The sequence below is a fragment of the Bombyx mori genome, chromosome 18 (genome assembly GCF_030269925.1).
Source record: "Bombyx mori chromosome 18, ASM3026992v2".
NCBI lineage: Eukaryota > Metazoa > Arthropoda > Insecta > Lepidoptera > Bombycidae > Bombyx > Bombyx mori.
Window position 1 is genome coordinate 5,707,827 of NC_085124.1, and position 13,843 is coordinate 5,721,669.

General features: G+C 36.1%; 1 protein-coding gene across 2 annotated transcripts; it reads left to right on the forward strand.

Annotated features, from left to right (window-relative positions):
• The first annotated feature begins 666 nt into the window (after positions 1 to 666).
• LOC101741438 (mitochondrial ribonuclease P catalytic subunit) lies at positions 667 to 8,595 on the forward strand. Of its 2 annotated transcripts, none has more exons than XM_038017193.2 (9): positions 667 to 806; positions 1,113 to 1,923; positions 2,361 to 2,747; positions 3,033 to 3,228; positions 4,709 to 5,597; positions 5,935 to 6,115; positions 6,584 to 6,728; positions 7,375 to 7,486; positions 8,278 to 8,595. In XM_038017193.2, exons 2-5 carry the CDS (start codon positions 1,313 to 1,315, stop codon positions 4,853 to 4,855), a joined length of 1,341 nt encoding a protein of 446 aa, XP_037873121.1. In that variant the 5' UTR covers positions 667 to 806; positions 1,113 to 1,312; the 3' UTR covers positions 4,856 to 5,597; positions 5,935 to 6,115; positions 6,584 to 6,728; positions 7,375 to 7,486; positions 8,278 to 8,595. The 2 variants fall into 2 exon arrangements, with proteins under 2 accessions (XP_037873121.1, XP_004928216.2); XM_004928159.4 differs by having other exon boundaries at positions 672 to 988.
• The last annotated feature ends 5,248 nt before the right edge of the window (positions 8,596 to 13,843 follow it).

A 13,843-nucleotide genomic window follows, 5' to 3' on the forward strand; every position in this document is an offset into this window, starting at 1 on the left:
TTTTAAAACGCACTTTTCAACCACTATTTTAAATTTAATTTGACGAATTTTTAGGACCAACTTAACTCATGTACTTGTACTTCCATAGTTAACTTGGTTTTTCTTCTATACATTGATAAATATTACCTTAAAGAAAATTAGGTAGATTCCGTGCTACAAGTACTTTGAGAATCTTCCGCAGGTTTGTCCCAATTTACCCCAGAATCCCAATTTACCCCATGTCATGGTACTGAAATTGAAACTGAAAAGTGGTGTATTAAAAACATAGAATTCAAATTTTTTTAAGAGACTTTATGTCCTGGTAACTAAGACCTTTGATTTGGTCAATAGTTTGATTTGTTTTATTTTGTCTATTTAGTGTTTCTTCAGGTTTAAATGTGTAATAACGGTGGTTTATTAACTATTTAGTATCTATAGAAGTGCATAAATGTGGGAAAATAAAACCACTGGACGTAGCTTCTCGGGATCCTACAAAAAGTCCACTGAAAAAGTCTCAGTAAATGACCACCATTTTATTGAGAGTACATTTCATCCCATATCATCTCATCTCATTTTATTTAATTTCACTCCAATATCATTTTTCATAAAATTATGAATATAAATTAAAATAAGACATGACCTTAAGGTCAAAGTTACCAGGTCTGAAATCTATTAAAAAATTTTTTTGATAGTGTAAGTCCATGGAGTTATTGTAGGTACTTATTAACTCCATGTGTAAGTCGTAAGTCATAGATTTGAAAGTTCTGTAAGTGAAAAATGTGGTCTTGGTCTTGGACTCTTTACCCCGTTAATAAATTTAGTAAAGTGTATGTATGTATGTACTACGACTTAATATTTATTTATTGAACCTAGGACATTGTTGTACCTACAAATATCATTAATACCTTTATTTAATAGTAAGCTTATTAGCCATGAGAAATGTGTAATTAATAGAAGTTTATTTAAATGACAAGTATGTTTTGTAATACCGCGCGATTAGCCCACTTCGGTGAGTTTTTTAATACTTCATTTAATCTACTTAAAATATTCGGATATTACTCATGATGACTATGTTTATGTTATATATATTCATTAAAGTATACATCGCTTAAATAGGTACTATGTTATTTCAGGATTAGGGCGTACTTGTCGTTTCGTTTACAAATCTGCAGTTAAAGAACCAGCACCAATTAAATGTGTAAGCAGTCAAATAGCATATTTAGAATCGGAACTCGAGAAAAGCTCATTTAACTGGAATGAATTAAAAAAGAACATACTCTTTGAAAGAGGAAACATTAATGAGAAAAATTTTGAAGGAGTTCTCCTGAAGTTTATGGTACAAAGAAAAAAGTTTGATGCTGCAAACTCTTTTGTTTGTTATATAAATAAAAAAAATGAAGAACTATCTTTAGGTGCAATAAATGGACTTCTAATGCTCTATTATGAAATGTCAAAAGAAAATAAATTAATAGACGAAGGAAAAACATTTATACTTAAAACATATAGAGACTTATACAAAAAGTATAAAGTTCTAGATTATACAACAAGTGAGAAGCTTCTACATGCACTATGTTGTATAGGAGAGTGGGAAAAGGCTTTGAAAGTTTTAGATGAAATAAATTTAAGTAGTGTTCCATCACATTCTGCTTACAGTACAGTGATCGCTACGCTTTTAAAGTTGAACAAAAAGAAAAAATCAATGGAAGTCATAGAAAAAAGTATACTTGCAAGAAGACCTCTACAGGATGACGCTTATGATGCATGGATTGACTACATATTAAGAAAGTACAAAGATAAGAAAATTATAGAAAAATATGCAGATGAGTTATGTTTGCATATTATAAACACATACTCAACTATTTCTGAAATCACAGCCAATAAGATTAAAGACTTGTATAGTTCTTTAGGATGGAAAGCAAATTACACAAAAATTACCAAATATAAGTAAGTAATTGTAATGAAATGTTATGTCTGGGTTAATTCATCTAATACATAAAAAAAGGATTTTCCAACACTAATGTCTATTCTGATTTGGAATGCCTTGTTTAATGACATACAGGCTCATCTATTGACTTATATGGTAGCAGCGATATAGAACTCAGCGCTCTATAGGTGACTGAAATATTTGAAATGCTATATATAGGTACTACTTCAACAAAATAATATGTTTGATGAGCTAAGTCAAAACACTTATTGTTTTTTTTTATAATAAACTTATAATTAATCAGTTAAATTCCCATTATATCATCTATTTGCTTTTAAAACATGATGCAAAAATATATATTAAATTCACATCATATTATAAGAAATTTTGATAAAAATCTTAAATTTAAGTATTTATTAACTTTTAAATATTTACATTACATACATTTAAATTTCAGTGGTCGATGTCAGAGCTGCAGTAAAACTTTAGACTGTTTAAAATTGTCAGATGAAGAATTCAAAACACTTCAAAGTAACATCAAAGATAAACTGATTATAGGTTCAGATTTATTCCTGAAAACGTCACCACAGGAGTTGGAAAAGTTCCTGAATTTTATAGAGAAAACTGGACCATATGATATAATTTTGGATGCTCTGAATGTCTCATATTCTATTGGAAAGCAGTCTCAAGCGACAGGGGCAAAGGCTTTACATATTGTAGTAGAATATTTCTTAAACCAAAATAAAAAAGTATTAATATTAGGTAGAAAGCACATTTTGACTTGGAAAAAGAATTTAATAGGAGACATGCTATCAAAAACAAGCAGTTTCTTTACAGATAACTTGTAAGTATAAATTTACATTGACATTTATGAAATTAACTGTTTAAAATTAGATTTAAATTTAATAGCTGTGAAAAATGGTGGTTGTGAAATATTTCATCTTAAGAAGTGATGTGAAAATTTTTTTTTTTTTTTTTATTGCCCTTGTAGGCAGACGAGCATACGGCCCACCTGATGGTGAGTGGTTACCGTCGCCCATGGACTTCAGCAATGCCAGGGGCAGAGCCAAGCCGCTGCCTACTGAAGTAAAGTACCGACTACTTATATTTATAAATGGTATGTTTTCAGATCACAAGATGATCCGTATATCATTACTGCTGCCATATTCAGTGGTTCTCATACAGATATAGTGTCAAAGGACCTGTTACGAGGACACATATTTAAATTGCAAGACGAGTATTTGAGGATATTATTCAAGAGGTGGCAATGGCAACATCAGTGGATGTTGTTTAAAACGAATAACAAACATGGATTAAGAATACAGGTAATATTTTAAATAAGTCTTAGGTGCACTTAGTTGAGTGAGGGCAAGTGAATTTGCAAATTTGCATACACAGACAAATAAACACAAAGAGCATTGTGGTTTTTTTTTTTTTTTTATTGCTTAGATGTGTGGACGAGCTCACAGCTCACCTGGTGTTAAGTGGTTGCTGGAGCCCATAGACATCTACAATGTAAATACGCCACACACCTTGAGGTATAGTTCTAAGGTCTCAGTATATTTACAACGGCTACCCCACCCTTCGAACCGAAACGCATTACTGCTTCACGGCAGAAATAGGCGGGGCGGTGGTACCTACCCGTGCGGACTGAAAAGAGGTCCTACCACCAGTAATTACGCAAATTATAAATTTTGCGGTTTGATTTTTATTGCACGGTGTTATTCCTTCACCGTGGAAGTCAATCGTGAACATTTGTTGAGTACGTATTTCATTAGAAAAATTGGTACCCGCCAGCGAGATTCGAACACCAGTGCATCGCTCGATACGAATGCACCGGACGTCTTATCCTTTAGGCCACGACGACTTCAAAATGTCATGACAATTGTTTATTTATTGTTGTTGTCAATTGTATTGGGTTTTGGTAACTACTTAAAACAGGTGGGCCATGAACTTCATCACTTGTCTGCAATAAAAATATGCTACTATACTTTAGTACAGTAATATTTGAATAAAATTAGTTATAATAATCAACACACAATACTCCATTTGTATCTCTATGATTATTAAGAGTATCATCAGCGATAAAAATCAATTGCTAACCGTCACATCCCTAGTTATGTGGTACTGACAGATGTCAATGTCTTACAGGTTATTGTAACCCGCGCCATGCTACAGCGCACATAGTATAGTATTTGACTTGCGCTATAACATAGTAACGAAAGGAATAGCATCGTGTAATAAAAATCAAACCCGCAAAATTATAATTTGCGTAATTACTGGTGGTAGGACCTCTTGTGAGTCCGCGCGGGTGGTAGGTACCACCACCCTGCCTATTTCTGCCGTGAAGCGGTAATGCGTTTCGGTTTGAAGGGTGGGGCAGCCGTTGTAACTACACTGAGACCTTAGAACTTATATCTCAAGGTGGGTGGCGCATTTACGTTGTAGATGTCTATGGGCTCCAGTAACCACTTAACACCAGGTGGGCTGTGAGCTCATCCAACCATCTAAGCAAATAATAAAAAAAAAACAATAAAAGGAACCTTTCTTACCTAAACACACGAAACACTAAATTAACAAAATAAAGCAATTCACACAACTGCGCTCCTCGCGTTCCCGCAAAAAGTCCTGTCACCTCTAATTTATTTTTGTTATTCGATTAACCATGGATTAGGTTATTCGATTAACCATTTATAATACAATATGTACTATCCGAATTTCATATTTAATGTTGCAATAGTCTGAGTGAAATGAGTTTTTATTGAACTATGGAAAGCTAAACATCCCTCCATTGATTATTTTCAGCCGCCATTAGTTTTCACACCGTGCCCGCAAAAGAACAATAACAGTTGGCATCTTCCTTATAAAGGCGAAGATGAAGAGTTGGGACTAAATATTGTTAATGATGGGACACCAAATCTAAATAACTGGTTGTGTTTAACACCAAATTGACGATGGGACTAAATATTGTTAATGATGGGACACCAAATCTCAATATTTGGTTGTGTTTAACTCCAAATTGGCGATGGATTAAAAAGTTGATTTTACACATCTTTTTTTGTTTTACTTTACAATTACAGTGAAATATTGTAATGGTGATATAATGTGATTATTGGTCAGTCTTCCGCCTCTGGAATGAACTGTTTTCCATGTTGTTCCCTTAGTACTTATTGTCATTTTCATCTGACAACCATAACATATACTAAAGATCAGTTTGACTTCCTGGAATGCAGACATCATTGACGGTGCGTTTACAAAGAACTATTTAGCCACTTCGCATTTGGCTCTGCAATGATTTCTCCTTCACGGTTTCCTGAAAGACGGTGACTACTTATCACCCAGGTGGTCATATGCTTGCTTACATCCGCAGGCAATGAAAAAAAAAAACTTTAGGTGCTCCTTTTCCTAGGGTTCGAGGTGTCTGGAAATAGCTCAGCAGTTCCTAAAAATTGAAATTGGCCTATACCTTCTTTAACGATTAATTTAATACATATTTGTTCTGATATTGACATTATACGTCATTGTCTATTTTTTTGTTTGGTGTCGCAGTAGCTAAATTAAAGTACAAAAAAGCAAATCATGCCTAAAACTGGAAAGAAACTTGAAAATAAACCGGAGCCATTGAAAAGTTCTAAACCGGAATTGGCAACAGATTCCGAACAGAATGTAAAAATTTTAAAAAAGGTGGATTCTGGTGGGTTATACTTAGGACTGTCAAGTTATGAAATAATGATTTTTATAACCTTTGTAAACAGCCGACCTACCTAATGTTAAGTAGTCACCCTAGCTAAAGGACGTCAGGAATGCCAGTTAAGCGGCTGCCTACTGCTGACTTGGAGATTCAAATGTCAAATTGATCACCTTCATAAGTGATGACAGCTCAATCGGTTTGTCTCAGTATTTTTTTATGTGTTCGTAATTGCCAAAACCAGATTTGTATCGAAGAATAGTCTTGAAACATTCACAGACTTAGCGAAAGACAGTGAAGCGTGACCGGGTTTCACAAGTCAATAATTTATATTTTACTGTAGAAGGAAGTAACCAGAAAATACCACCACGCTTACGTCGTAACATGGAGCGGGTGGAAATGTTGGCACGGCCAACGGCTCGTCGCCTGCGCTCTTTATGGGACGAAAAATGCGCAATTTTGCCTCCCGAAAGAAGAGACAAGATTAAAAGCGCTTTAGAAGAAGATTATTTTCTTAGTCCCGAGTGAGATTTATTTGTAATTAGTGCTTAGTTATTGATGATATATTACTGTAACATGATAATCTAGTATAACCCCTCGAGGTTATTATAATAGGTAGGAAAAAAATGTACCTACTTAACACGTTTTTTTTTCTGTTATTATTATTATTATTCAGTCTGGTGTACGAGCTCACGATCTATCTGGTGCTACTTACCCTAATCAATAGACATATGGGAATGCCACGAACCTTGAAAAATGAGGTTGAAGTCTATTATATTAACCGGAGTCCAGTAGGAACACCAAAATAGTGGCATCGATTAATACGAGTGCACTTCTTAGTGTCATAGGCCACGACGACTTTACCATGACTTGACAAGTAACAAAATAATTAGATATAATCGATGTACGATTTTTATCTGATAGAAGTCAGAGTCGTTGCTCATATAGGTGATTTGGGATCGGTCTTTCTCAAAATCTTGTTATAAATGTAGGCAAACTGAACAGTATTTTCAAGCGTTGAGTGAATCTTCGAAACGTTGGTCGGGACCAGGTGGAACGGTGAACCGCAAGGAGTTGATCGATAAACAAAAAGAGCTTCAGCAACGACAGAAATGGCTGGTTAATTTCAGCGCACAGGTTATATTCATTTAATTAATTTATTAATGGACTCAGTTAATATTACCTACTATGCAGCCATAAGAACATCTAAATTAGGGATGCCTTCTATATGTTACATTTATTTTGTGTTATCTGTAGGCGCTACTGGTGGTAGGACCTCTTGTGAGTCCGAGCTCACAGCCCACCTGGTGTTAAGTGGTTACTGGAGCCCATAGACATCTACGACGTAAATGCGCCACCCACCTTGAGATATGTTCTAAGGTCTTAAGTATAGATATAACGGCTGCCCCACCCTTCAAACCGAAACGCATTACTGCTTCACGGCAGAAATAGGCAGGGCGGTGGTACCTACCCGCGCGGACTGTCAAGAGGTCCTACCACCAGCTGCTTCATATTATTATGTTTAAAATTTATTACTCTTACCTTTAATTTAAAAACGTTAAATTTAAAAATGATTATCTGAGTATTATGTGGTTCTCAAATCACAGTCTGTGCTGTCTTTTTATGTAAATATGCTTGTGTTCCTACGTGCATGTACGAATATCGCATTAAAACGTGCGACTTCGTAACAGCATTATTATAACGTTTTAAACGTTGACACACCCCGAACCCAAGGGCTTTTGAGTTGCGAATTAAAAAAAATAATTTCGTATTCAATTTAAAGGTGGCATACCACTTGTGTGATTACATAGCAAAAGGACAAAAAGAGATGCTAGTATCGAACAGGTTGAGAAGCATCGCTGACGTTGTGCTGGAGAGAGTCGCTGAAATATTGGGTTCGTATATCTTTATTATTTAAAACGATCAACTAATTAGAGTATGTTAGGTAGGCAGCGGTAGGCAGAGGTTTGGCTCTGCCTCTGGCATTGCTGAAGTCCACGGGCGACAGTAGCCACTCACCATCAGGATGGTCGTGTGCTCGTCTGCCTACAAGGGCAATAAAAAAAAATGTTAATAAGGTTTATGTAATATCGACCGCTTCCTTAGTGGAGCTAGCGACTATGGGAGGACTATATTTCCGGTCGAAATCGATACCTTTGAAAGATATTTGGTACCTATCTGGTGTTTGGGTGTACATGTTCTGGTCTTGTAGGTATGTCTTTCTACTGTCCACAATACAGGATTAAATTCTAAAATGTGGCCGTTAAAAGAGTAGAGTAATAGTTAAAATTTTAACATAATTTTTATCTTAGACATAACCTGTACTTAACTATTTAGCTACGTAACAGAACATTAGCGGTAGGCAGCGGTTTGGCTCTGCCCCTGGCATTGCTGAAGTCCATGGGCGACGGTAACCACTCACCATCAGGTGAGCCGTATGCTCGTCTGCCTACAAGGGCAATAAAAAAAAACATTGTATATAGTGTAATTTTGACTAATCTCAAAAAGCTCTGATTAATTTGAAAATTTGCACGCATATCAGGGCTGACGAAAATATTGCCGTTATATTATTTTCTAATATTTTGACTAGAATTACCACATTAAAAATATATATAATTTTCATTTTCGGCGTGCAATTGAACCGTGCTATTTAAGCTTTCAATACTTTGTTTTATTATATCTGTAGGAGAACCGAAACCATCTCGGTCGAATCCAGGACGTCTAGCAAGATTTATGGTGGCTATTTCCGATCGCATTGCCGTCTGGATTGAAAACGCAGTGTATCGTGCCGATGCACTCGAAGCCTTAGAATACGACGGGCACGATGAACACATGAGACTTGATGCTGAGAAGCCTTTCTTTTAGATGAAGCTGATAAGGGATAGATATGAAAAAAGATTAAGTCGAAATTTGAAGACATTTGAAAATAACAAAATATTATAGCTTTATATTATATGTACTTATGTTTATGTATTTGAAGAAATATAAGTTACAAAGTAAGAAAGCGTCATTTTTAAGCCACTACAGTAATTTTAAGGTAGTTTTTTTCAGTAACATTCAACAACGAATACTAAAAATTATTCTGAAGTAGTTCAAAAGTCATATTTTTCTTCACCTTGAAACTGGGACAGGCTGTCTTTTAATAATACAGGCCTCATATTTTTTATCCCACCGCTATTCTGCTCCACACCTGTTTCGACAGCTTTGCCTTTTCTCGTTTCTCCTGTACCTACCGCTCTGTATGTTTTTAGTCCAATATGCAATCTAGAGGTCAGTGCGACAGTTAATTGAATGCAAATCCATAACTCAACGTGATACCAGTTCTTAAGTAATGACAAATATAAAACTCGTTGAATTGTTTTAAATAATTCCAAACGCCTACAGTCTAGATTTATAAAGGTAAAAGAGGTATTTAAATTACCTAAGTCTATTAAATGGCTTCGTTTGTTTTATGCTTAAAGACAAAGTTATGAATATTTTTTATTTAATCCGCCACAATGAACGATCTTCCGCCTTCCACATCCAATCTTCTCCAGCATATCGCCGCAAGTCATAGGTCCACCGGGCAGGGGGACGCCCAACGCTGCGCTTACCGGTACGTGATCTTCAGTCCAGTGTGCTTAGTGCGAGTTTCTTAACGTAAGACATTCTTAACGTTAGGGCTATGCCGGTTACTTTGGTTCTTTGACGGATTTCCTCATTTCTGACTCGGTCCATCAAAGAAACTCCGAGCATACTCCATAACACGCTGAGCGACTTTTCGGTAGGCAGCGGCTTGGCTCTGCCCCTGGCATTGCTGAAGTCCATGGGCGACGGTAACCAGTCACCATCAGGTGGGCCGTATGCTCGACTGCCTACAAGGGCAATAAAAAAAAAAAAAAACTTGCGGACCAGGTCTACATCTCACATGGGTGATGTTAGTACCTGAAACTCTAATTTTACAGTGTTTAAGCTGGGAAAAAATAACGCTTTTTATATTATATTCTATATGTAAAAAGTTTTTGTTTTAGGTGTCAATAAAATATGAAGATGTTTTTTTTCTACTAAATGTCAAAAACAAATTTAAAGAGAAAATGTTTTATATATGAATGAATTAAATCTTCTTCGATTCTCCGTCTGAGTGGCTTAGTGAGAGATATCAAGTTGTTTAAGTGTCTTGTATGTCTTGTCAGCGTCTAGGCATACCGAGATCTTGGGCATGTTGAATGTGCAACGTTTATAAGTATTAAAATGCAATTCAATCTGCTAACAATTGAAACCTCTAAAGTAGCTATTATATAAGTATATTAAAATAATACAAAATATTTGCAAGCGCAACCTGGTCTCATCGCTAGTCTTTAAGGGAGCATCCATTCTCAATACCTTAAATCAATCGGATCTTCTATGACAAAAGCTGCGGTTAGTGCAAAGGCTACTCAGAAATTAAACAAAATTTGAATCATGAATTTGTTGGATATAAATGTTCTATTCTATTCCTAATCTAAGCAAAAACAATCAGGTAGTGCAATAGTAATAATTATGAGTTCGCATAATAACCACAGCGAGTCATATTATAATATTTTTTATACAATACAAGTATTTTGATTAGGTATTCAGATGTAGGGTTTGTTGATGACCTTCTTGAATCAGTATATATGCGTTTGATTTCTGCGGAACTTCACAGTTTACTGTTCGGGAACGATGAAATACTTCGTAAGTATTTTTTTATTCGATTCATTTTTTTTTCATCCTGTAAATTTTACGCATTATCTAATTATTGCTTGTGTATGTATCTACCTACCTACTAAATAAGAATAAAATAGTTCAATTCTTTGTTTTTGACGTTTTGTGAAATGTAAATACTAGTTTAAACCACAGGTAGGAGGTAGAAGGTAAAGAAAAGTTTTTTCCAATTAATTAGATATTATTATTATGTCTCGTAGTTTTACGAGTACTCGCGTGAAGTTAGGCCTAAAGGCCTACACTTTCTCCATGGCCGACATTTAAATGAGATAATGTAACCGTTGGTTGAGTCTGATAATGAACTAATAAAGTACTTTAAGTTCAATCAAAAATGTTTTAATAGTTTTGCATTAAGCTGGAATAAACAAACTGCCTAAACACACATCTAATCAAAATGTTTTTGGAACGAAGTTCCTTATAGGACGATGCGGAGGGGTACCCTAACCGGGAAAAAACGTCCGTAACGTAAGAATTTTTTAATAATGCACACAGTGTACGACTTAATTTTGTAATAACGTACAAAAAAACATATTTTTTATCATTCATTGACCACGATCTCAGAGCGTTCGTTTGCGCAATACACTGACTCTTATGCAAACAACCGTTAATGAAGTGTACCACAATAAGTTCGCACGTTACCGAATGACCGTGGGTTGTTGCAAAACCTCCAGTTTTATTTTCTTTATACCTCGAATAGAACTTTAAATTAATATTTTTATAATAAGGAACTTCGTTCCTATCCGGTGTCCTACGACACCACACATCTGTTTTATTTAAAAACCAGTCGTCCATCTAAAACAACAAATCATGATTTTTGTTGTTGTTATCTTTAATTACTGGTGGTAGGACCTCGTATGAGTCCGCGCGGGTGAGTACCACCACCCTGCCTATTTTTGCCGTGAAGCAGTAATGCGTTTCGGTTTGAAGGGTGGGGCAGAACTTATATCTCAAGGTGGGTGGCACATTTCAGGTTTAAAATCCTACCGCGACGAACAATCAGAAAATCGCTAACACAATTTTTGAAAATTCGAATAAATAAGTTGCTTAAAATTTTCGTGGTCACTGACTCCGAGGACAGATTAAGTCGTTAAGCTCAATTTGATAAGTAAGCACAACTCTCAAGATCTTAAAAAAATAAAAATTCCAAAAAAATCTTCCCCAGTTCATTTTCCTCGTGGTGTGCGTGGCGATGGCTGCCGCTTCTCCCCAGGTGGTCGCAGCATGGCCTGGTATCGTGCCTGGCTTCGTCCCGTACCCTGCAGCTAGGGTAAATATTATTTTGCTTAGAAAATATAAAAATCATTACCTGTTTATATTAGAGAACAATGGTAAGTTAAGGCATATTTTCATATATTTGTTTAAGAAGATAATGAAGAAGGTTTTTGTTATTTATTAAAAATTAATCTTTGCATAAAGGTAGAGTTTTTAATGAAATGTAGATATTAAAGTAAACGTAATAGTTAATATATTAAACACAAGACTTACTTACAAATCGATCTTGAAGAAAACAATCTAATTTAATAAGTCCCTTTTCTTTCTTGTTTACAACAATTGTTGTATGGAATAAAAACTACCGTCGTTTTCGCGTGTAATTGTTCCTATCGCTACAGGATTGCCTAGAAGATATCAATCACTCTAAGCGAGAAAGTCACAAATTGTCACACTTTTTAATTGTTATTTTAGTGTTTTAATTACGTAATTACGTATTACGTTTTTACGTAATAAAATGGAAATCATAGAACCAAAAATATATGAAGTAAAAGTAACAGCAAAAAAGGAACGAAAAAAGTCCCTCTTCCCTCTCTATCACACGTTACAATCGATGTACGACTATAGTATAAGCCAAGGAGGTTGACGACAGACAGCCTGCCAGTTATAAAACTCATGCTAAATCTAGCCGCACGATAAGAGGACATGCTACGCCGACCCCAGACAATGGGAATAAGGGCATCAAGAAGAAGATGAAGTTAAGGCGCCACTTGCATTATTGCAAAACAAATTAAGACTCGACATATGGATGAAAGTATTAAATTCCAACAAACTTATGGTATAAACACAATTTATATTACTAACCAAACTTTAAGCGTCATATTTATATGTAAGCATGACAGCGCTTTAAGTTAGTGCCAAAACTACTGTATCCAGAGGATTTTTTGTGAAGTCTATGTTTAAAACCTGTCCGTTGACGATGGTTTGGAAAGTCTAGTTACACTAATGCGTCACAATTGCAAAACGATTGATTTTTTTTTCCCAGACCCTGGTAGCTGGTCCCACAGTTGTAAACAGCGCTTTCGGTCATTACGTCGCCCCGGGATACATTGGACCGGCAATCATCTAAATCCTTCATCGTGTAATAAACATCATGAATCGGCAGTGTACCCTTGGCTTGTTAACCATATATATGGTATAATAATAAATTGGTAAACTTATTATGATATTTTTTATTTTATCTTCCTGTTTTTGAGGAAAGTAACAAAGTGAAGATCTTCCGATTCGTTCCCGTCCCGTAGGCTTTTCCAGTTTCACCAGAACAGATGGGCAAGTACGGGCTCAACCAGAAGGGGTGGGGTTTGCTAACAGCTGCTCGAGCGCCTCCGAAGGAGACCTAACAACTCAAGAGCAACTGCTTCGTGAATGAATCTACAACCGGATCGGAATCACGACCCGATGAGAAGATCCGGCGAGAAACTCTGCGGGCTGATGTATGAGTTAGGTTGCACGTCGAACTCTTTGGCCAGTTTGACGAGTATGGTAACCAGAGTCTCTAAGCCTGCTCCTTGAGCTAGAGCTGCAGGCGTGATAATGTTAGTGGATCGGATAGATCCGTAAGAACGTGTCTAGGGCGTCGACAGTAACTGGGTCCTGCGTGAGCCGGAGTCGGAGAGTAGTCATATCAGGACAATCCGAACAGCCGTCTTCGGTAAGGAGCTAAGTGGAAGATACTGGCACTTGGGACACCCAGCCCTGAGACGCAAACGACACCCTTATGCATTTACTTACTACACAGAACCTGTGTATTGTATTGCATAAGTCCTCTTTGTTGATCAGCATAACAAGAAAAACAATTTAAAATAGATTTTATATTATTTAGTACTAGCGACCCGCCCTCGCTTCGCTTCGGAAACATTAAATTTTATTATTGAATAGTTGAGTCCCGCGATGTTACCCGCGGTTAGTGTCGTATCGCTGGTGACGCCGCGGGGCGAAGCTAGTCTAAAAAAAGTAGCCTAAGTTACTCCTTATATCATCAGCTACCTGTCAATGAAAGTCCCGTCAAAATCGGTCTAGCCGTTCCAGAGATTTGCCGGAACAAACAGACAGACATACAAAAATTGTAAAAAATGTTATTTTGGTGTATGTACCGTATGTATATACTTATATATTCACATGCATGTAGTAAAAAGCGGTTATTTCAATATTACAAACAGACACTCCAATTTTATTTATATGTATAGATAGATTTTTATCACCACGATCCAATGCCGAGACTTTAATTATGGGTGGTTATGTTCGATACGGAAATAGTTGAA